The sequence below is a fragment of the Paramormyrops kingsleyae genome, chromosome 2, assembly GCF_048594095.1.
Source record: "Paramormyrops kingsleyae isolate MSU_618 chromosome 2, PKINGS_0.4, whole genome shotgun sequence".
In the NCBI taxonomy this organism is placed as follows: domain Eukaryota; kingdom Metazoa; phylum Chordata; class Actinopteri; order Osteoglossiformes; family Mormyridae; genus Paramormyrops; species Paramormyrops kingsleyae.
In genome coordinates this window covers 4977627-5003014 of record NC_132798.1, presented here as the reverse complement: position 1 = coordinate 5003014, position 25388 = coordinate 4977627, and the positions used below count along the sequence as shown (strand labels likewise).

The 25388-nt window shown below is 48.9% G+C and overlaps 1 protein-coding gene across 4 annotated transcripts; it reads right to left on the bottom strand.

Annotated features, from left to right (window-relative positions):
- Positions 1-279: 279 nt before the first annotated feature.
- LOC111857539 (solute carrier family 23 member 2-like) lies at positions 280-24930 on the bottom strand. Of its 4 annotated transcripts, none has more exons than XM_023838508.2 (16): positions 24658-24930; positions 16927-16970; positions 14390-14586; positions 13414-13509; positions 12030-12146; positions 11295-11452; positions 8320-8408; positions 7749-7816; positions 6747-6928; positions 6091-6211; positions 5729-5885; positions 5492-5639; positions 4897-5002; positions 4362-4629; positions 3943-4038; positions 280-3543 (listed from the first exon to the last, which is right to left on the bottom strand). In XM_023838508.2, the coding sequence occupies exons 2-16, from the start codon at positions 16937-16939 to the stop codon at positions 3284-3286; spliced, it is 2076 nt and encodes a 691-aa protein (XP_023694276.1). In that variant the 5' UTR covers positions 16940-16970; positions 24658-24930; the 3' UTR covers positions 280-3283. The 4 variants fall into 4 exon arrangements, with proteins under 4 accessions (XP_023694276.1, XP_023694275.2, XP_023694277.1 ...); XM_023838507.2 differs by lacking the exon at positions 24658-24930 and adding an exon at positions 23991-24575; XM_023838509.2 differs by lacking the exon at positions 16927-16970.
- Positions 24931-25388: the final 458 nt, after the last annotated feature.

The following is a 25388-nucleotide window of genomic DNA, read 5'->3' as shown; positions in this document are numbered from 1 at the left end:
AGGGAGGAAGAAATTGCACAAGAGATAGAGCATGTGGCTAAACACCGGAACACACATCCTTCACTGTGCAGACCTGACGAAAGCCACATGAATTCTGCAGTGGGTTCACTACCTAGTGTATGCAAGAGCCCAGATAGCACTGCTTTTCAATCAGTTTGCTGCATTAGACCAGTAAACCTGCCAAAAAGCAGTCTCACATTACCTGAACCCAGCTGGCCACACGGTGTGCCTTCTGCCTGTGTTTGATTCATCTCTGATTATATACTTCAGAAAAGGCCATTTGCACTCTATAACATCATTTATTAAACAGCTTTAGGAACAAAGAATAAAACATTTGTCGCTACTATTAGTTTACACAATGTCTGGTCCAAGTATCACACTATTCAATTCAATATATAGATATATTTCTTTGTCTTGAGTTTTATTGTCAACTTGAAATGTCACCAACATTAAACAAGAAGCGATGTTAGAAAAATACAATATGAAAAATTCTAGCTAACAGAAAGTATTAAACTGAGCTACAAGTCGAAAAATAAAAATAAAATTTTAAAAAGCGAACAGGATTCTTAAATAAAAAAAGGGGACAAAATGGTGACCTGGGCAGCATGACACCATACAAATGGATGCGATAAACATCTGTCTGTAAAAAACATACAAAGAATGCAAACAATTATGAAATGGGTAAAAGGTACTTTAAAGTGTACAGTGGGTCCCCCTTCAAAATAACTGAAAGGGTCTTTATTTAAGCCTCCTGGTAACGTCACCCCATCGTGACCAGGGTTCGAGATTCCAGATGTGGCACCCCTATATGACACAGATCATGCGAGGCACCAATGCCAGGCTGTTTTTGCCGGATCTAAAATCGGCAGACTGGTATCAGGCAGCCTGCCAGGCTGCGGAGTCGCACAGCCCAGGTCTGCTCAGAGATGGGTTGGGAGTTTTTTTTCCTTTGGAATGACGAGACGCTTCTGTCACGACTCCAGTTTGCATTCACAGCTGACGGGATGTCAGTAGCATCCATGAAAAATCCAGGAACCACAAACAACAATAATAATAATAATAATAATAATAAAAAATAAGAACAAGAGAAATTACCATCCAGTGCCACTCATGCTTACGAAAATAACATCCAGGGTTATGCCCAGAATATGGAATAAAAAGAAAAAAAGAGAGAAAGCAAGTTAAAGAACAGTAAAGTCTAAATATTTGCACCATCCATAGTGAGTGTGCGCTTGTGCGTGTCACAGAGGCATCTTAAGAAACCATTACGCCACACCCTATGGTCTCAAGAACTGCACCATTTCCAATTACTAGCTTTGCAAAATATGGACAGACGCTCCTGAATCAAAGTGAAGCATTTCCCTTATAAACAGTGCATTCAGGCAGCTGAAGGACAGAAGCAGGCTACCGCTCTAACTGCCAGCACCACATGCAGTATTCTGTTCAATTTCTTCAGTAAAGGGATCAGACAGTAAACTTTATACTCCAATAAATTAACTTCTAAAACGGGTGCCACCGAGTACACAAAGATGCAACACTAGCAGAAAAAATACTGACAGACTATAAATAAAATAAATATGCATTAACAATCACACTGATAGCATTCTCTAGAAGCCAAGTCTGAACGGTCATCTTAGCGTCTAACTCATTCAGGTTCATAGGAACCACCTTGTAGTATTTTGAAAATGTTTGGTGCATCAGTATAGATGGAAATGTAAAGTCTGGTGCCTCGGATACAAATGTTACAAATTACAGCTACAATTCCATTGCATACATGGGTGGGAATGTTCGGAAAATAAGTGCTTTGCAAACCCAGTTCAAGGAGACAGTAATCAAACGACGGCCATTTCTCCACCGTCTGCCAATCGCAGAGTCATGATACGATACCTTGCATCTGTTAGGGACCAGCATAGCGCAGCCTGCAAAGACTCTTACAGATGGATTAGTCTCAATGCGGAAAACTAACAGGAGAACAACGATCATACCAGCAACACTAACCATAATGTTGATTAACAAACAAAAAATATAAACACAGTAACTACATATATGATCTGCATGTGCTGTGCCCTCTCCCCATATGAAGAACAGCCAGCCTAGAAAGACAGAATGGGAGTAGTGTCTTTGGGGGAAAAGCAGGGTAAAAATGAGAGTAACGGAAACAGAAACGTGATGTGTGATCGCTAGCGTGTCACTGAGCCGTCTTCCTGTGAATCACGCCGCTGTGGACTGTCTCCATCACACATGCGTCTGTATCCCGACTGTGATGATGGACGGACCAGATTCGGAGAACCTGGAGAGGGGGCCTAAATGCCGTTTAAAGGCTAATCAGAGAACTGTGATCGGCAAATTGGTGGCCAAGAAAATAAAAAAATAAATTAAAAAATAATGTGAGGATCACCCTGTAGTCGGCTGTTTCACTTTACAACCATGAAGAGCCGCACGGAAATTTTATCCGAGAAACGTTTTCATGCCCTGAAGCAGCACTTCTGTTTTCAAAACAAAAAATGAAATGAATAGAACAAAAAAACATACAGATTGCAAATCAAACCGAAGGTAACATTCTCTGCGTTCATTCTTTAAAGTAGGTCAGAAATCTACTCTTTTGCATAAACAGCACAAGCCATTAGCATTAACATGATCTCGCCTGCATGTGAAATCTGTGCATGTTTCTCTGCACGCGTGTGTGTGTGTTTCTTCATATGTTCGTAGACAAACATGGTGTAAGTGTTTGTATCATGCTTCTCCTGCTGTTGCTCTCCACGGGGATGGGATTCTTCTGTCCCTACGCTTTTGAAACAGGGAATAAAATGATGAATTAGAAGTGAAAATAAAACGGGGCCCCCCTGACCCCTCCCTGGGTGCCGAGAGTCAGATTGGGAGACGCTGACAGGCTGAGCAAAGGCACGTCCCACAAGCCCCGCAAGGGAGCGATTCCCTTATTCTGCTGATGTCCTTTTACTTCCACTTCTCAATCACAATCACACACAAAAAAATTAACAGTCCTTCAGTCTGCATTTACTAGTATTTTGGCGCCAGAGCTGAAAATAAAACATCTTTTTTTGCATTGGCCTGTTCTTAAAGTACAAAAAAAATGCTTTCAAACAAAAGACCAAACAGATAATAATTTAGCAGCCAAAAAAGTGGCAATAGAACGAATAAAATGGGGCTGAGGGTTCGGCAGGAGGTGCAGCAGCAGCACAGCTCAGTCCCGCTGGGAGGACAGGGGTGGCATGGTGTAACGCAACATGGGCACCGCCAGGCTGGATGCCCCGCCCCTCCCTCGCTATACGCCGGCCTCGGCCGTCGCGGCGGCGCCTCCACACGCTCCATCCGCTCTGCTCCTGCGCCTCCAACAGCGACCCTGTGACACGTCCCAGTCGTAGCCCACGAAGGTGGGGCTGATGGGGAGGTGCTGGAAGAGCCGGTGGCGGCGCAGGAAGCCCATGCCGAACGGGAGGTCGTAGGAGTGCAGGCCCTCCAGCTCGGCCTTGCCCAGGCCGGAGCCTCGCTTCAGCTTGCGGATGCCCCTCTCCTCCATAGAGCCTGCGGGGGACGATAAGCTGGATGCAAACACACTCTGGACCAGGAAGTGGGTTCCAGCCCCACTACACACCCGGGGAAAACAGCGCAACTGCTGGATGACTCTGAAACTGATTCTGAGTAGTTCATCAGTGTCATGCTAGTCTACATTTGTCAATTAGATGCTTACAAAAACACATTTTGACTGCGTTATGTGCAACAAATCACTCAGCTGAATAGACTTTTATTTTAACCGATGTTTGTCCCGAAATCTTTTTATTGCTGTTTTTGTCCTATGTAGTACATAACGTGGTTTATTTCCATAGCTCGTCGCACGCTGCCCCCGCCCTGACACAGAGCGGCGATTCCCACTGACAGTGAACACCAATCCCAGACCGATCCAGACCCGCAGGCAGCCCTTACCAGGAATGGTGTTGTCCAGGATGAATGCCACGGAGCCCCCAACGAACATTGCCGTCGTCAGGAGCACATTGAGCACCTGGTCGATCTCAACGATGCCTGAGGGACAGAGACTGAGTCAGTCTGTGGGTCTCTGTGGTCCACCAGGGACAGTATGGATGTGTGCACCAGTGGGGATAACAGGCTCAGGACACTGTTCAAGGGATGTGAACCCACAGCCATTACCCGTATGAAGTTAGAATACCTCCACTGAAAGGGATGAGACAGAACCTGGCTCATACAATCCACAGCTGCCCCCCCCCCAAAGGTGGCCAGCATTTAGGGTAACTGGGAAGTCTGAAACCAAAACAGGTCTGCCGGGCCCACCAGAGAATCCCGTGACCCCCCTCCAGCCCAAAGCTGCAGCCAGACCCGCCGCCCACCTGTCACCAGCGGGTTCTGTTTAAGGTAGCTGGGCAGCACCAGGCCGAAGAAGACGGAGAAGCCCAGGACGAAGAGGTTGCGGGAGGAGTTCAGGTCGACGAACTGCAGGTTGGAGAGGCCCACGGCGGTGATCATGCCGAACAGCGTGCAGAAGAGGGCGCCCAGAACCGGGTCCGGCAGCGAGGCGAACAGCGCGCTGAACTTGCCCACCGTGCCCAGCAGCAGCATAAAGCCGGCACCGTACTGGATCACGCGCCGGCTGCCCACCTGCGCGGAGGAAGCACGGGAAAACGGACACCATGACAACCACTGCTGTTTCCACGGAGACAAGCAGCTGTTGGAACCGACTCTTAAAAAGAAATACATCATATCCTCTGTTCTGTCTGACTGCGGGTTCAGCTCACAGCAGATTTAGCAATGGAGCCTATTGGGGGTACCATTTCAACAAGAACAAGAACTTTAACCACTAGGGGGAGGAGATCCTCCATTTTATTGCTGCACAGTTTTGAAGGGACACAGGAGGGGGGGGCATACTTTGGTGATGCCCAGCACCCCGATGTTGGGGCTGGAAGAGGTGGAGCCATTCCCCGTCCCGAATATACCGTCCACCACACAGGACACCCCCTCGATGAAGATCCCTCTGAGGAAAAGGATTAAGACATTAAACAAACATTGAGATTGACTTTACTGATCCCCAGGGGGGAAATTCCGGTGCATAAAGCAGCAGGAATGCAGTGTACAGACAAACACAAAACAAAAACAGACAACAACAACAGACAAAAACAGACAACAACAGACAAAAACAGACAAAAACAGACAAGGAACAAAGACGGAACACATAGTGCAAACAGGAAAGTGTGGTGCAAGCAAAGTGAATAAGTACGCAGTAGACAAATAAAATATCCTGAAAAACAAAAAATTGTAGTATTGGAGAGGAGAGAGGTAAGGAATTGTATTGGAGAAATAAATAAGTACAGATAATAAAATAATAATAATAATAATAATAATAATAATAATAATAATAATAATAATAGAGACAGAAACAGGAAGTCTGGGGGAGTGAGAGGGGAGTTTGATGGGACCCAGTGAATAGGGTACTGCACTTTGCGACCTGTTGGGTAGCGGGTACCTGTTGATGGCGTGGACGGGTGGTGGGGGGGCGCAGGACAGGCGGGCACAGGCGTAGTAATCGCCGATGGACTCGATGATGCTGGCCACCACAGCGCTCATCATGCCAATCACGCCAGCCGTGGTGACGGTGGGCAGGCCCCACTGGACTGGCAGCGGGCACAGGAGACACGGAAGAGAGAGGGTCGACCGGGGTGGCGGCACGGTAGGGGCGCTGAGCTGAGGAGGGCGTACTTACAGGGGTAGGGGATCTTAAACCACGGGGCCACAGTCAGGATCCCCTGTCTGGCGTCGGTGCGGGCATAGAAGCCATACTGCTCTCTCTTGGGCGGAAAGACATCGGTCACAGTGAAGATGAAGCACAGCAGCCAGGAGACCAGGATGGCCATGATGATCTTCAAGTGAGGAGAGATGGAGGGAGAGGGAAAGAGGGAGAAAGAGACAGAGGAAGCGAGAGAGAGAAGGGGAGAGAGAGGGACAGAAAGAGAGAGAGAGAGATGCGCAATCAGAAGCTGGCAGTGCCTGAGATGTTTCAGCTACCTGAGGCCCGTATCTTGGGTCCCGGGACTTAGAGGTGAAGCTGGAGGGGTGGTTTCTCACCGGGAACATCTTGAAGAGCTGAAGGCGGTAGGAGGTCCAGCCCTTCTTGGCCTGGTAGATGGGGAGGGGCAGCTGGACGTTGCGGGCGTACTGGGAAAAGAGCAGCACCAGGAAAATGGTCCTGTGGGGACAGGCTGCTCTGTCAACCGTGATCATCACCAAAGACTGTCACCGAGACAGGTCACTCAGTGTTACCGCCCCCCTGGGGGGTGTGTCCCTGCACTGACACTGCAACAAAAAACCGCAACGGGCATGTGTTTGCCAGGAAGGGCGACGAGAGAGTAAACAGGGCCCTGGAATTCTAGTCTGGGACGTAAACGGCGGCAAATCGACAGGATGTTTTCTTCCATTAGTTGGCTGATATTAGTGGTTTTACTGAAAGATTAATGATCAGCATTAGACACTCCATATACCAACATTCCGACTGGATATGGCCTCACTGCCCCTCTCGCCACTAGGGGGTACTGCTGAGCTAGTTAAAAGAGAATAATAATAAACCAAATCAAGCAGGGCCCTCGCTACCGCGTCTGCTGTCGAGGACAAGGAGGTAGAGGTGAACCCCGGTTCCTCAGGATAACCGAGCCCCAGAACCGGATTCCCGCATAAACCTTAACGCGGACCGCCCGCCCCACCGCGGCACGCCCAGGCGTACTCACAGCATGGCGATGCCCCAGTGCTTGCCCGCCCTCTCCCCTGCAGCCTGGAACCCCGAGAGGCCGATGAGGGCCACGGTGGGGGTGATGGTCAGGGGGCCGATGTACTTCAGCAGCATCCCCGGAAGGCCCAGGGCCCCGATGCACACCTCGATCATGGACGACACGATGATGGCTCCCTGGATCTGCGGGGAGGGAGATATGGCTACAGCCAATGGCACAGAAGGGACCTTTACCGGCGAACGGCGAGCGCAGTGTACACACATACACACACACACAACCACGTACACACACACACAACCACGTACACACACACACAACCACGTACACACACACACACAACCACGTACACACACACACACACACGTACACACACACACACACACAACCACGTACACACACACACACACAACCACGTACACACACACACACACAACCACGTACACACACACACACAACCACGTACACACACACACACAACCACGTACACACACACACACAACCACGTACACACACACACACACACACACACACACAACCACGTACACACACACACACACACACACACAACCACGTACACACACACACACACACGCACGCACACACACACACACACACACGCACACGCACACACACACACACAACCACATACACGTACACACGCACACACACGTACACACACACACACACAACCACGTACACACACACACACACAACCACGTACACACACACACACACACACAACCACGTACACACACACACACACAACCACGTACACACACACACACACACAACCACGTACACACACACACACACACACACACACACAACCACGTACACACACACACACACAACCACGTACACACACACACACACACAACCACGTACACACACACACACACACAACCACGTACACACACACACACACACGCACGCACAACCACGTACACACACGCACACACACACACACACACACACACACACACACACACACGCAGCCCCCACCTCTCGTATCCTCGGGTGCCAGATATGATCCGTGTTCGGCAACTCCGTGCTGTTCAGCGTGGGAACGACTAAGGGGGTGAGGAGAGGAGACGTTCACTGCATGTATAACAGACATTCCAAAAGCAAAACTCTGCTTATAAACATCACCCTGCATCCGTCACGGAGAGCCTGGAAGCATATGGGACAAGGAAGACAGGGGAATGCCTTGAATGAGATTCAAGTCCGCTGCAGAGCGCGCACACACACATACACACGCACACACATACACACGCACACACATACACACGCACACACACACACACACGCACACACACACACACACACACACACACACGCACACACACGCACACACACACGCACGCACGCACACGTATAATTTAGAGATTCCGATTAGCCCGACTCCAGGTCTTTGTACAGATGTGAACCCCCATCCTACTCATGTCACCCAATGAGCTCTCGGAATACTTCAGACAACTTTATTAACCCAGTAAAAGAAAATGAACAAGAAGGACCCCATCATGGTAAACCAGCAAAAGTCTGTATATTACATTGAGATTTATGTGCATCTGACCTGTAGTGTTACACTTCCACTTCTCGAGGGACAGGATGGCGCGGGCAGGAGCCAGGAAGGCAAAGGCGCTGGCCTGGAACAGGGGCAGGCTGCAGGGAGGAAGGAGAGGCCATGAAGGCCCAGCAAAGGGGGCAGCAGAGACTCGCCGTACATTACTGTGGCGCTGAGAACCAGGTCAGTGATGCAGGTCTTCTCCGTTAGACTGCCGTTCCTCCCTCCTAACCTGGACTAAAGTTGTACTCCACCACTAAAGCTCACATCTCCTCTCTCCTCTCCTGTCCCATCTGCTCTGGTCACCACCTGCAGGTTGAACCTTGTTCAAGACATTGGTACTGGAGTAACAGGGAATGACTGCACTGCATCCACGAGATGGTCAAGAAGTTGCCCGATGGGCCAAAAGTCTGGAGCAAAGAGCAAATAAATGAAAATGAAGCCAAAAGAAATCCTCTGGACTGTCTGTTAGACGCTGGTACAAGTCACCAAAATGTCGACATACCGGATCTGACCACAGCACGCGCCTGGTGGTGACGCCACATGTCAGACTTCACCAGCAGGGGGAGGACAGGAAGGAGAGAAGGAACTTCAAACGGTGAGGGGGAGACGCCATAGAAGTGCAACAGAACCTTACTGCCACCTTACTGTGCCCAACTATTCACCCTATAAGAAATTATCAAGGGAGGATACTCAACGAGAGGGGGCGCCATTGGGATTAAAGGTGAGATCTCCCAACCTGAAGGGGAACCAGCAGAAACTAGGCTCTAAATTGGGGAACTAACCAAAGATATGCAGCTGTACAAAGAAATAAAAAACAAACAGACAAAAGTTCCTTAATAAAAATTAATTATTAAAACAGTGATGGTTAATTGGGGCTGAATTGTCTTGCATTTTAAATAAAACTTTCAAATGGAGCCAGCACCTTATTTGTTAGATATTTTCTGTTGAATGAAACAGGAGGATGCTGACCAAATGCCCCAGGATCAGGAGGTGGTCATGTGACAAAGTCAGGGAATCAGGGAAGTCAGGGGATCAGAAACGACTGATGTTATACGCCAGTCACACAAAGGGCCCAATGAATCACGCAAAGATCCACGGTGCCGCTGCTGCCCCTCGTCCAGAAAGCCTAAACAGCCCCTTTGCGTCAGGCTTCCTGGAACAAAGGGCAGCCAAGCACACCGGTCTGACTTCTCACAATGAGTCATCAGACACATACGCAGGGCCTCGTCCTGCCTCTGCGTCTCCCTGGAGACGGACGTCCTGTTCCAGAGGCGGTCGTGCAGATGTTGCACGCAAGGACAATTTAAAAGAGGAACGGTGGGTGACCCTGGAGACGAATCACTTCAAAGTGACTATTTCCGGACGAGACGAGGTCAGTACTGGCACCGTGACATCACTGGGAAATGCCGGAGGGTGGGGGGCCTGAATACCAGCTTTTCAGGGGTGGCACCGCCTGGTAAACAGCCCCCATCCCTCTGCATCTCGGCCTACTGATAAAGTTAATCCTGCTTGTTTCGGCACTCTGGTAAAGGAGCTTATCAATGCCTGGCAGAGCCCAAAACCCCACCCTCCCAGCGGGCATAAGGCTTATCACTCAAGCAGCATAATTATTCTTACGGAGTAAAAGCACCTCAGCCCAAAGCAAAACCAAGTGCCCACGACAGACCGTGTGTGGAGCCTTCAGGATTGAGAGAACGAACGAGCGCATGAGACTGACAGGCTGCTAGGACACACTATCAGAGAGGGAGAAAGGGCAGACCAGTGCAGCCAGAGACCAAACAAGGAAGTACCCAGAGATAAGTGGAAAAAGCACACGGTGTTTGTGGAAGGGGATCTGCGCGCTCAGGTCAGGACGCTGAGCTGATCACTTAGGGGCTGTGACTCACCACAGCATACTGGTGCCTCCTCATTGACTCAGCACGCTGGAGGGGTGGGTACCAGCAATGGGTACCAGGAGGACCAAGAGCCATTATGGTTTTGACTGGAACTATATGGAGACTAAAAGAGTAAAACCCGACCCAAACACACACTCCCACAAAATGAGGAGAACCGCTTCTGTTAAAAGGCAAGGCTCTGTGGTCCTACTGGTTTTTAATGATCATTCTGTAATGGTATCGGTGATCCGATATTGCAGATGACGGAATACACTGGTTCTGATTCAGGGTGACTGTAATTAGACTTGACTGTTGACTCAGTCATTTTATTTAATCCCTTAAGGGATTTTCAGGAGACGTATTTAGCTAAGAAGTATTCTTACTTGTTGCAGAGTAACGTAAAATTTTATTATTTTATTTCATTCAGACTCTAGCCAGAGTAAACAATACGATACCTGATATAGGAACATTAAGTACGAATCCTTAAAGTCCGTCTTCCTGCATTTAGACTGAACTATGAAGAGCAAGACGTTAAATGGTAAGGCGGGGTGAAGCGTCTGGCCTTCCTACAGCAGTGCTGGCGGCTGCCAGTCCCAGATGGCTGGGGGCCAGAGACAGGGGCTGCGGGCTGAAGCTTTATTTACCGAGTCACACAGACAACAGAACAGCGGCCTTGGATGAGTCCTTCTGGAGAGGAAGAGGTGTGCAAATACAAAAAAAGATGGAACAGTGAGGGCCAAAAAAAAGGACCTTCTAAATGGAAGTTTAAGAATCACTCGAGAATTTCACATTGCTTAAGGGAGGGTGAACTACAGCCAGCGTGAAGGGAAGGATCCACTATGCAGACTTGGCCTAATCTTTGTAGTGAAATAAACCAGATTTGGAAACCGCTCCAGACTGACTTTATGCCCCCATATTCACTGTTGCTGGTGTCACTGAGAGCTGCTGCCTGGTCTTATCTGCCTGGGCAATGCCCTGTACCCACTTGCACAACCATTTTCCGGTGTGGATCTCTCAACAAACCACAGGCGCGGAAGTCACTCATGAACACGTCTGAAGGACATTTTTGGCCTGATCGGCGCCCGGTCCGAAGGGAGCTCCTCGTACCGGCAGCCCAGCGTGGTCTGTAGCAGGGTGGTGATGCCCACGCAGAAGAAGATGGTGCCGATGAGCTGGCTGGTGGCCCACTGGTCGAAGCCGACGCACATGGCCTCAGCGAGCAGGAAGGGGACAGCGATGGTGCCGCTGAAGCAGGTCAGGTAGTGCTGCACGCGGGAAGAGGCGAGTAAGACGAGGCCCAGGACCCGGGGCCCGGGGCCCAAAAGGCCCTAAGCTGCAGCCGCGCGTCATCACCGACCCCAGCGTCTCTCTCCACGCTGCACTTTAACATTTCAAACCATGTTCCTGCCCATGTGAGGCCATTGGGTGTCGGGGAGGCGATCAGACACAGTGATGCACTTTACGAGATTACAGAAGGGAGATTAAGGTACAGACATGGGATAAGTGCAATAAGATAAACAGTGCAAATGAAGAGAGGAAAGAAAGCAAGGCTGGGTCAGAAGAAGGAGGGACATATAAAACAGGCAGCAGGTCGTAAGCTGCATCCTGATTTGTGCAATTTCACATTTTGCGTGTTTGTAGGCATCAACAACACTAACACAGGCACATGAACATGCAAAGATCTCCTCAGAGTCTTTTAGATAGAAAATCTATTAAATACCATCTACAAGTTCTAAAAGACATGAGAGTAGCTGTATATATGCTCTAGGGAGACCCTGGCATATTCCCCCACACAAACACACTTATGGATACACACTCATGTCTGCGGGGACGCATGTTCACCTGCAGCCCGAGGAAGACACAGAGGTACCAGGGTGGTTTGTCCTCGATGGTGTAGATCATGTCCATTCCCCTCGTCTCCATACTCCCTGCGCTGTCCACCGTCTCCGACAGCGAGCTCTGCGCACACACAGGAAAACAGCGAGCGCTGACTCTCGCCGTACTCGAAGGCCAGACCCCACAACCCTGAAAGCAGCAGCAGATCTTACCGACTCTCCCATGCGCTCAGAATATAAAACAATAAAGCAGAATACTTTGTGTTCTCTCCCAAAAATAGACCTTTTGAAGATGCGACAGCAAACGCACGCAAACTTCCTGCCCTTCTCAGTGTTCTTGTCTTGTCCTCTTGTCTCAAACCGGCCCTCTACAACCAGCACCGATTCTCTTTCACTCCCTTCCGTCAGAGACGGATGCGTAGAATGACCAGCAACAAGCGGACGGCTGGTGTTACTATCATTAATGGGAAGAAAGATCGATCAACTGACTCATAGCCTCGCTGCCCCGAATCGTGCGTTGCCAACATCAATGTGCGGAACGCTGCGTATAGATAATGTTCCCTGACCTCTGCGGCCTGAACAGTCACATTCACGCCCTCAATGAAGATGCTTACAGCACCAACCACTCATGATTGACAGGTCCATCTTTAATCCCCCTAAAATTTTGAGGGAATTTCCTCCTCCGGTTGGAAGACTATAAAGTCAACTCAGGAGCTCGTCAGCTTTTTTTTTGTTTATTTTATTTTTTTGGTAAAAAGTAGCTCTGCAAAAAAGGTTGGACACCACAGCTACACAAGCAGCCTCTTCTGTAGACGAAAAGCTAGAAAAGCATCTAAAGCAGAAGGTCCCATCAGCTGAATGCGATACTCTAGAGCTTAAAAAAAAAAAAAAAACCTCATATTGCAGTGTAACAGTAAATGCCCCTGCAGGTTCAGAACCGTGTCGGGGACCCATGAGCAGAACATAGAGGCACCAGACGGCTTCCAGTCTGAGCGCTGAATGAGAGCAATTTAGGAAACGTGGCACCTTGATACTAAAGCAGTAGGTCAGCCTGCAGGTGACAGCAAATGCTGATGGTATCTCAGGCGAATGCTGACACACGATCATACACCAAAACTTAGACAGAAGGTAGAATACAATAAAGATGCAAGCGCCGTCATAGCTTTTGGGGGCCAGCTAAGCATTATGGGTCTTAAGCAGAACCCATGCGTGCGACTGTCAGGAAGATGGTGACAACACAAAAGAACCAAGCTCTAAAATAACTGCTGGAATAAACAGCGAGCGGGAAATAGGCACTAAAGCGGATAAAAACAGGAATCCGCAGAGTAATTAAGAACGACTTTCATGTCTCCTGACCGCTGAACGTCAAAGCTCTGAGACGACTCTCTCACCTTCTCCCCACCTTCCATGTCCTTGCTGTAGATGGCCATGAGCTGCGTGTCCTCGGCATCCTGCTCTGACACGGCCTGGACGCCGTTTACCACCACCTGCGCGAGAAGTCAACACCTTTAACACACATGCGCACACACACAGTGCGATTTATCACACCTGACCTCACATACACATGTAACTATTTCATTTAGTACTATACTGAATTCTTTACTTTTGGCATTTTTAAGCGCTATGGTTTAGTACCGCACAGTGAGAGCTATGGCTTGGCACAACAATTTCCTTTTTCTTTGGATGCAGAAGCTTATATCCATACATCCATGGATACCAAACTTGTTGAGCACTGATCACTGCTCAACCTTGGACAAAATGCTCTCCTCTCCTAAACGTTCAGTCATGCAAAGACCACACCTCCACAAACCCACAAAAACAATTACACACACGCACACTTTATATATAAACAGAGCAGTGAGGCGCACAGCGGCATACAAACACAGAGGAAAGTGTGTGTGGTGGGGGGGGGGAAGGGGGGGGCTGGCTGCAGGCAGTGATCCCACAACAAGCAGGGTGAAATGGGTGTGTATGTGAGCGGCTGGGGGCCCGGCGACGGGCATATTGATGGGAAGCAGGGGCTGATGGAGATGAGAAGAGAGCCCAGACAGGAAGGGGAGTCGGGGGGTAGACCGTGGGGGGGGGGGGGCAGACCTGCCAGCAACAATGATTCAGCTAGAGCATAAGCAAATGAGAGCAGGAGGAAGCGTTGCGGGCGGGACACACAACATAAAGCGGAGACTGAGGAGGTTTTCCTGTGATGGAAATGCTGACCACAGACAGTGAAAGAGTGAGAGGCAGAGACAGACAGCCATAGATAGAGAGACAGAGAGACAGACACAGACCGTGAAAGACAGACAGGCAGAGATACAGACAGACAGACACGCAGACACACACACGCAGACACACACACGCAGACTCGCTCACAGGAATAGGGTAGAAGTTCGCAGTGCATCTGCTCTCCTCTTCGTACATGGCTCCCTCCGCCCCGGAATCCACGCCCTTGGAGGTGTTCTTCCCCACACCCATGCAGACGCCCCCCTCTTCACCAGCCTTCCTTCCCAAGCAGCTCTCGATCTCCAGCAGGCCGTTCACATGTCCCAGCCGCTGCTCACCAACATCATCTGCAGGGGAAGGAAAAAAAAACATCACATTAATTGATTAACTGCTTGGGGGGGGGGGGGGTATCACTGCCATTCACCAACTTTACTGCAGCTCCATCTTAACTTCTGCTGCCCCCAGCTGATTTGGAGCATTAGGGTTTTAGAGGATGGCATCTTGCAGTTCGGGGACCAAGGGCTAAGCTCACAGCTCCTCGTGGGAGCCCAGCTGGCGAGAGGGAAGGACAGGGAAGCAGGAGGCCACTGCCTCAGTGCCTACAAGGGGGACCGTCCCCGGAGGGGGCCGTACCCACATCACCAGGGACACGGTTTAGGTGAGAACACATGTGCCCAGATAATTATGCAAAAGAGGGGGTAATCAAGAGGCAGGTGTGCAAGGAGAGGCGGCAATTAGGGGAATAAGGAGAGGGGTGAGAGGATGGGCGCAGAGGGGCTGGGAATAGTGTAAGCCTGGGGGGGGGGGGGACGACGACGACGACGACGATAAAGACAAAGGCAACATAGAGGTCAAGCCCCTTCTGTTCTCCTGCTGCTAGCACATATTAACTGGTGTTGACTGAACACCCGGGTTTCAGCTTCCCCCCTCCCCACTCACACCCTGCCCTGTCCTTGATGATGTAATGATGCACTGAACTAATACTAAATAACTATATCCTGCTTTTGGAGGGCTGAGGAGGGTCCAGAGTACAAACTACAGTGGTACCTCAGAACTCGAACTTAATCCGTTCAGAACTCCGGATCGAATCCTAAAAAGTTTGAGTTCTGATCGAATTTTCCCCATAAGAAATAATGGAAGACCAATTAATTATTTCCCGGCCCCAAAAATTTACACCTAAATATGTTTTTTTTAGCATTTAAACACAAAATGAACTGGATAAAACTGTACTAATCACATCTAAGCACATTTATCAAAACAGTAAAGTCAGAAAATAAATGTATCCAAACAATGTGTCCTGCCCCGGTTGTCCGCTCCTTCTGTGTGCCACGCCCCCTCGTTAACCCCGTGTGGAATCCCCGTGTGATCAGCTGTTTCTGGTTGTTGTCATTAGTCCTCTGTATTTAGCCCGCGTTTCAGTTTGTTTCCCCAGTCCGGTCATTGTATTGTCCGTCTGCGTTTTGCCTGCCTTACCTGTAATTAAACCCCGTATTCCCCGATGCCCTGACGTCTGCGCCTTTGTCTCTGTTCCGTCCCCGCTGGGCAAGACAATATTATTATAATTAAATGTATTCATGGTTTATTATTAATATTAAAATAATTAATAAGAAATCTTTATTTTTAAATGTATTTTGTTATATAATAATTATTACTGTTACTGCCTATCATTGTCTAAATGTATTTTTACTGTCTAAATATATGTATTCAGTTAGTGTAAACATGAACGATGCTATCACAGCGAATGCGAGGCTGAGACTGAAGCGTTACCCTTTGTTTCCAATGAGAGACGTGCCGCGTTCCCCGCGCATACAAGTTATCTTAGGTCGGCATTCACGGTTTGACTTCTGAGATTCAGATCGAGTCCTAGGTATTTTTTTTTCGAACTAGTTGGTTCGACTTTTAAGAAATTCGGGTTCTAATGAGTTCGAGAACTGAGGTACCACTGTACTTCCTGAGGGCTCACAGTGTGACATATTGGGATCAAAGACCACTAGGCCATCATAAAAGCAGCTTTAATGCTTTTGATGCTGTATTGCGGGGGCAGTGTCTGGCTCAGTGGGTTAGGATCTGTGCCCGTGATTGGATGGTCACCAGTTCAAAGTTGAATAAGGCCCCTAAACCCCAGCTGCAGGGATACTGCACGCTGGCTGACCCTGCACTGTGACCCCCCAGGGACGCTGCATGCTGGCTGACCCTGCACTGTGACCCCCCAGGGACGCTGCACGCTGGCTGACCCTGCACTGTGACCCCCCAGGGACGCTGCACGCTGGCTGACCCTGCACTGTGACCCCTAAGCTTGCTGTCACCTGTGTCGGTGTGTCTCAAGGAGAACAAGATGGGGCTGAAAAGAGAATTTAATGAAGTATCACTATTGTACTCGAGTACAATTTAATCTCTATAACTATGTTAACTGAAATGTAATTCTTCAGAATTCACTATTTCCAAATCATAATCCTAACAGTAAGTGCAGCCATACTGCCCAGGCCACTCCAACACAGACAGACACACACAACCTGACCCATCCTTGTCTGGCGTTTCTCTCCATCCTCCCTCCACCTCCCTTGCACAGATGGTGGTGGGGGGGGGTGATGATGAGATGGTATGACTGGCCCTGATCCTGACCCTATGACCCTAGACAATGCAAACTGCACGACCATGAGGGGTGGAGGGGCAGCGTCGGCATGTACCTAGTTCACACATCGCTCCGGGAAAACGGCGTGCCAGGGGACATCTGTTCGGAGGGGGGAGAACGGGGAACCATCGGGGGGTGGGGGGGGGGGGGGCAGAGGGACAGAGAGAGGAGGAAGAGGGAACAGGTAAAAAGGGACAGGGAAGGGATAAGAAGAGGAGGAGTGAGACAGAAGTTAATTCAGGCCCCTTAGACGGTTCGTTGCGCATCAGAGAAGGAGGACAGTGCCTCCAGGTCACCAGCGAGCACAGCCACCCGTACTCTGCATTGTCCGTGCCACTCTACCGCTGCATGAGAGCAAGACGCCGTTTAATTACCGATTCAGAGCCAAAAGGAATAGGGGCGTCACAGCTGATCTCACAACAGGGGTGGCACTGGGCTCACAAAGCCACACTCTCACTGCCGTCTGTGTGTAAGCAGGCCCTTCCGGAGAGACACAGCCACCGGTAAGCAGAGCAAACGAGGGGCCGAGCCCCGTGGGAATGGAGCAGAAGCCTGGAAGGAGCCTGGGAGACAGGGGCCTGCCTCAGCAGCCTGGGAGACAGGGGCCTGCCTCAGCAGCCTGGGAGACAGGGGCCTGCCTCAGCAGCCTGGGAGACAGGGGCCTGCCTCAGCAGCCTGGGAGACAGGGGCCTGCCTCAGCAGCCTGGGAGACAGGGGCCTGCCTCAGCAGCCTGGGAGACAGGGGCCTGCCTCAGCAGCCTGGGAGACAGGGGCCTGCCTCAGCAGCCTGGGAGACAGGGGCCTGCCTCAGCAGCCTGGGAGACAGGGGCCTGCCTCAGCAGCCTGGGAGACAGGGGCCTGCCTCAGCAGCCTGGGAGACAGGGGCCTGCCTCAGCAGCCTGGGAGACAGGGGCCTGCCTCAGCAGCCTGGGAGACAGGGGCCTGCCTCAGCAGCCTGGGAGACAGGGGCCTGCCTCAGCAGCCTGGGAGACAGGGGCCTGCCTCAGCAGCCTGGGAGACAGGGGCCTGCCTCAGCAGCCTGGGAGACAGGGGCCTGCCTCAGCAGCCTGGGAGACAGGGGCCTGCCTCAGAAGCCTGTGCAGGGACGGGTCGGCTGGGAGGTGGCGGTGCAGTGGTTTGATTTACACGGGTGTGTGTGTGTGGGTTTGCATAGATCACATTTGAGGACCAAATTGTACCCAAAGTGTAATAAAACCTGAAATTTCCCTACTTTTGGGGACATCTTCTGAGGTCCCCATTTGGATAACCTCAGTTTTATAAAACACTGTGAATGCAATCAAAAAAATAAAAATGCCAAAAAAGTCTTGTATTTGGGTTGGTTACTTATGGTTAAGGTTAGGGATGGGTAGAGGTTAAGGGTGTCGTGATTGGGATTATGGTTTTCCCCCTAGAAATGAATGGATGGTCCCCATTTAGACAGGAAGACCAACCTCTGTGTGTGTGTGTGTGTGTGTGTGTGTGTGTGTGTGTGTGCATGTGAGAGAGTGTGCCACTGTGTGGGGCAGAGAGGGAGGAGGTGAAGAGTGACTGAGAGCCAAGAGAGCGAGGAAAACAGTGGAGAGTAATGACGTTAAGTCACGCTTAACCTTTCCTCTCGCCTTCCACCCTGGCACAGATTTAAACTGATGACTAATCAGGCTAAATAAAGGCAACAGCAGCCTCGCAGGGAAAGAAAGGGAAGAAAACATGCAAATAAAATCGAGTGCAGAAATGAACCATAAAGAAGAATGAGACCCTCTAAAAGCGACCATCACAACCCAGAGAAGCTGCTGAGGGGCAGCGTGACCACCTGACTACCGCAGGATGACATGTATCCTGCCAGCCGGAGGTGAGTGAAACCGCACCCCCCCCCCCCTCCCCAGCGGTCTTCAACCATGGGGGGGGTTGTCACTCACACAAGGACAGATGGAACTGACCTCCAGCCCACAAGGTGGTGGAGAGCTGGATCCTTGCCGCTTATCGGGAATAACAAGCCCTGTTCTCATCCGCGTTTCCTTGTAGTGACACCATTAGCACACAGACTGCATCTTTACTGGTGCTTTTGCCCAGTTCTACATTTTTACAATGGCAAGATACAGCCAAGCATCATGGCAAAATATTTTAACAAATCTTTACATATCATTCGATGTCAGTAATTATCACAATATAATTCTAGTAGTTATTTCTTTACTTCAAGGCTCCATTTTTGATTAAAATTCCCTTAGGATTCCCCCTAAACAGATTCAGATCATGAAAAGGTGACAAACTGAATGGACTACAGACTGAAATCTCATTCTAATAAATAAATAATACAAAAATAAACTTTTGTTGCTGTAGGGCGTAACACTAGAAACCCCGACTGTACGGTTGGTTACTGGGATTTTTCTCTGCCTGCCTGGCAGCTCCTTCCAGGGGGCGGGTTTGACGTTGCTGGCAGAGCTGCCACCCATCCCATTTTTTATGGGTCATCCCATGTTGGAAAATAAAACGTTGTGCTTCATTCTGAACCAATACAGGACACGGTTTGTCGTGCATTTCATGATTAATCCACCCCACACCCCAGGGCATTGTTGGCAAATTTTTTTTGTTGGAGAACAGGGAGGTGCCATCCTGTATTTTCTGGGATGAAAACTGGAAACCCTAACTGCAGGTGCACCTGCATTCTGTCTGTTCTACTCCATGACGGTGTATTAGGCTTAGCTAAAACATCCAGGTTTCCGGCAGAGTTTACAATACACAGAACCAATATGCTGCCTGTCGATCTTTAAATAGCTAACATACTGCAATACCCACTGCTGTCTTTTTATCCACAATATCCGCTTACTCCGACACCTGTATTACCAAAACAATAGTGCGTGGCGTTGCCTGCTGACTCAGCCAGCTTTGCAGTGAGTCTGTTCAACACAGGTTGCCCATTCTTTAAAGACTACCATACTATTCACTGCAACTGCATTCACTTCCATGACGCGTGCTATCAAATAGTGCTTTGTATCAACAGTTCATCGAAGTTTCTCAATTTCTTAGTGTTTAAAAGGTTATGTGACGATCGTTTATATCGCCCAGCCTTACTATAGGTGATTACCCCCAATCTTCACTGTAATTGACGTCAACGTGAGCGCAGGCTGGCCGTTTCACCAGCTCCCCCAAGGAAGCCCTGTAGTGGGGAGAGATTTATGGAAGCCTGCTGTCGTCACCCCCGCACTGCATGTGGCGACATGGAGCCCCTGGTGACTGAGAACCTGGGAGATTGATTTAAGAGGCAACTGCAGGCCAGACCTTAATGTCGTTTTAAGTTCTATTCTGACAAATTTCCCTGCAGCTGTACGTCGCCGCCGTCCTTAGTGGGGCCCCGTTACACCCGACAGGGGATCCAACGGCAGGTCAGGTGAGGCTTAAGTATGACTGCGCATGGGGGGGCCTCAGAGCCAGGGCTACGGGGGGGGCCTCAGAGCCAGGGCTACGGGGGGGGCCTCAGAGCCAGGGCTACGGGGGGGGCCTCAGAGCCAGGGCTACGGTCATGTGAGCTGCACCCGCACCTACACTCCTCTTTTGTTCTCACATTCATCTTTAATTGCCCGCTTTCAGTTCACCACACGAATGGCCCACTGTGAATGAAATGGGATATACTGGAAGAAAATCATCACACAGCCTAGAAGTATAGGTGAGGCGTGTAATTTGATACACCCTTTGATGTAGCCCTCTGAAATTCAGCCCCCCCCCCCCTAATGCTGGTGGACCACACCCCCATCCCCCATTTCCCTCACCCTCAGCAGGTCACCTGCCTCTCTGCATCCCCCACTCCCACTTCCGACTCACACCCCCTGTGGAGATCGTCAGGGTTCAGGACCACATACCAGGATACCGGGAGCACATCCCTGAGTGGGGACAGTGCTGAGGCTGAGCAAAAGCCTCCCCCCCACCCCCCAAGCTTACCGAGAAAGTGCGAAGGTTAAGCAGCCCTCGTTGCCGATAAGGAGCCTTCGAATGCAGAGATACCATCTTGCTGAATGCCTCATTTCACTTCAGCCACTCAGTCTCTCTTGATTTCTGATGTGAAGATTAATTCACGCTGACACAGGGCAGGGTGCCCTCAAAAGTTCCCCCACAGACAGCATGGGAGCTGCAAAAGGCTCACCAAGTATCGAGGGCTTCATTAAGGCAAAGCGTGCTAGCGGGACATGTCCGGCTGGAAGCCCTGCAGGCTGCTGGCCGACCACACGGGTAAACGGGCCAGTTATCAAAGCCTGGGCTGCTGTTAAAGCCGGCCGCCTCCCAGTAACGGGGCCAGTGAGACCACTGGGAGCTCATGAATTTCATCACCGGTGCCTGGAAAAACAGGGGGTCACCGCTTGAAAAGTGGCAGCGGCGTCACTATCCGCCAATCAACAAATGACGCCGGCGCCCATCCCAATGACATCACCTCCATCAAGTGCAAAGCCACAAGCAAAGAGTCACGGCACAAAGAGCTCCAATGCTTTTAACTGGGCACTGATGATGTGACAGGACGAGCGACCAAACCAAGTTACGGCACAAGATGATTCCATCGATAACACGGGTAACGACGACGTAAAAGGCCGTTTCTTAACGAAAAAATCTCGGGACACCGAACTGTTCGTTTTCTGGGACTGGATTTTAGGATGGGCAGAATCTGTCAAGTAAAGCTGATCACGTGAGAAACAAGAGTAACATTTTCCCCAATACAGAGTAGAAGCTGATACATCAGTACAAAGGAACACTGAAAAGGCCAAATCCTTTATATGCAATATGATTTGAAAAGTTGTGTTAAGAGGCTAAAAGGAATCATTTCATGCAGGCTTTGTTTATTAATTTTTTTTTATAAATTGGAAGACAAGCCTCCCAAAGTGTAGCTTTAAGAAAAGCATGCAAAATAGTGTCTCACCATCCACATGTATCAGAAAGGCTAAAGATAATCAAAATTTTTATTTAAAATGGAGACCTTTCTGGCATTTAAGCCAAGTGTACTGCTTTAGATAAGAACTTGCAGATCGGCTATTGCACACACAGGAAACGCATGTGTGCAATTTATCTCTGATGGTTTTGATTGGAAGAGTAGCTTTCACGACCTCATTTATTAATATACTAAGCAGATATGGCCATCGAGCTATAGCAGCCATACGATTATACTACCCTCAGCATAGAGTAGAAATAAAAGTCTACGTCAAACCCCGCTCCCCCCTCCCCCCAGCAAGAGATTCACAGGTCACCTCGGGTCTCACCTGCCTACAGAGCAACCTGCAGATTTGAATACATTTGCTGGATTAGACAGACCGACCCACAAATTTTCAATTTCCAACCACCAAAACTGTGTGGAAGTAAGAGACTCCTATCTTCATAGCCAAACCTCCTTGGGACCAGCTTTGAAACACACTGCCAACACACATGGCAAACTGTGGAACAATCAACTCACATCCACGGGTCTGCAGCTAAACAGAAGAAGCTGGTTTGATTCTATGGGCAGAAACCACATAGATTGGTACAGTAGATTGGTGTTTTAACTAGACAAACACCTAACTTACACGGGGTGTTTACTATTCATAATCACCCGCTCTTAGAGCAAGAGCCAATAATGGATGTTTATTTTATTACACACAAGCCTTTTAGTAAATACTTGTGATTCAGAGGGTCCAGTTAAGATTAAATTTATTGATTCTGGGGGAAATTATGGTGCATAGAACAGCAAGAACATAGTGTACTGACTGACATACGTAGCGTGCCAAACATCAAGGTACAAAAACAGAACACATTTTGCAAACAAGGTAAAAGCAGTGCAGATGTAAAAGGTATGTATGCAGAATACAAATAAACGAAAATTTCTGAAAAATAAAATGTGTAAAAAAAAATTTTCAGTATAAGACAAATAATTGTGTGCAAAAAGTATATGAAAGAAACAGATGCTGTCTTGATGGCATTGCAGGGAAATGGAACTAGATGCCATATGAAGAACCACTAGAAAGAGAAAAGACAAAAAAACCACGCAATGGTCATGCAGCAAACAGAGAGAAGGCAAGTAAAGTGTGAAGTGACAGTGGGTGAATCCTGGGGCAGGAAAGGCGAGATAAACAAGGAAAGAAACCCAACGTCACAGGAGAGATTTAACTAACAAAGGTCTCCCAAGTCGTAATTTGTTAAACAAGCAGGTTGTGAGTATGAAGTCTCCGGATAGCATTAATAAACACGGCTGCTGATCTCAGCGATGGCAGGACACCAGTCTTACTGGCAAGGCGTTAAAGCCCGAGGTCTCATTCCACAGCTCGGGAATCAGACATGCAGGCATCATACCACATACAAGTGTCTGTCCCACTTCCGCTGCGGAAACTTTAAAAAGAAGATGACCCTTAACTCAAATATGGGTCATCAAATATGGTTCTGCACAAGGATACAGCTACTGTATCAGAGGAATTAAGTTTGAATGAAGATAAGCAATGTGTTGAGAACAGGAAACACCATGGACAAAAACAATAATAGCAGAAGCTTGCACACACATCAAGCTTTACAAAAATGAAATCTCACACCGTACATTTTTACGTTATCAGGTAATTTTGCCCTTGCGCGCACACTGTCACATATAAAACAACATAAAATACTTTAAAACGATAACCACAAACATATCTGCAGGCTAACACTTTACAAATAGGGTATCATTAGGAGAAGATTAACCGAGTATGTATTAAAACAAAACGGCAACATAAGGAAAGGCAGAAACTTCACTTTCCTGTGGGAGAGGCGTCGCTAAACCGCGACAAACATGCGCTACGAATGCAGAGAACACAGAAAGACGAAAAGACTACATAATTTATGTCAGTCCTAAGTAAATGGCCTTCGGTATTTCTCATTCTACTTAGGAAACAGAAAAAAATAGCAATTCCAGACCTACGATGGAAGCACATTTATCTGAGGACAGACTGAACTCCTGAATTATATTCGCCTTGTGCGAAGTGACCACGACTTGGACCGATAGAAGCCAGCACACATCATTTTAGCAAAAGGCCAGACAGGGAAGCGCTGTCTTCATTCGAGGGGTTATATTTCAGCAATGCTGGGTGTCTTCCGATTACAGCGCTTTATTTGGCAGTTACCTACCAATTCTTCAATACTTACAAGAACACAGTACAAGAAGCACATAATCTGAAATTGTTACACAAACAAAGGTCCAGACACTGGTCGAGCACTGTGAAGCTGCGTGATTGCATCCACATAAAACCTCGGTGTCGTCCCGTGACGAGGCAGTCTGATCTCCGCGACGCACCGCCTACCTCAAACAAATGGTGCCACCGGTATCGTTGAGACCCTTCGCCGGTGCATTTTCCGTTGTCTGACCTACAGTGAGCCGGTGCCGTTAGGACACCATCATGCATGTAACCCATTCTGCATGTACAGTATACCAGATCGGCCTGAGCTCATCCTGCAGGAACAGTTCAGCCACAGCATGCTGGAAAAAGGTCACACATGCGCTAAATGGGAGAGAGCATCCCCGCCGAAGCCGCGCGCTTGGCATCAGGTAGCCAAAGATGGCCAATGTGTGTACAACGATGTCGTTCAAATTATTTTACAGTCATTATTGAATATGACTTCATACCTGGACACTTAACGCCGAGGAGCCTGGACAGAACCGAAGCATTATAGTGATGGAGGAGGCGATACCACGGTTCCGTATCACACCACACAACCACAACACGAATTCACAGCTCAAACAGGTAGATAAATAAACAACGTTTGAGGACGGTAAGGACGGACTTAGCTACAGTGTAATAAAAGCTTCGCTCACCTGTTTGCCGAAGCTAAAATCCGCAAGAACTGGATAGCTCCGTAGTTACTTTCCCGTTACGCGGCTATCTTCGGTGACTTAGCTAGCGCACGACCTGAGCAGACAGTTGTAGTTATCATCTACATATATCGACAACTAGACAATAAAACAGCTACTAAAAATAAAAGCCGCTAAAGTTTTTAGCTCAGCTATCTGTATGCACTGAGGCACTAATGCATATCCTTGAGTGAACAGGCAGCCAGTTCATACACAGTGTCGGTGACAGCGCATGCGCGGTTTAAACGCGGCGCGAGCTGCTTCCCGGCTCCGTCACTGGAAGGACGTCACAGCCAATCAGATGCAGCGAGCGCCTTGACGTGGCTTTCGTTTCATCAGCTTTTTGGTGCGCTCGTTCCACGTGCTCTCTGTTGTAATGGTTCTATCGGCTTCTCGTTGGGAAGTTCTGGCGTTTATAATTGCCAAAATGGCGTCTTCTCGTCGTTATTTGAACACACATCATAACTGCCTTGGTTTACACTCTAGATTTGATTATTTCTTTTTAAAAAAACTTTTAATTAGAAATAGCAAAATTATCCTACATGGGAGTCATTTTCATTTCAAAATTAATGCTGTTCATTCAGTGCTGTTTTGAATTAAGATATAAGTCTCAAAAGTCAAATCGATAGGCATGGCATTTTAGAAGATAGTGTAAACTACGTACGGCAAAATTATGTTTGGTGATGTTTAAGTAT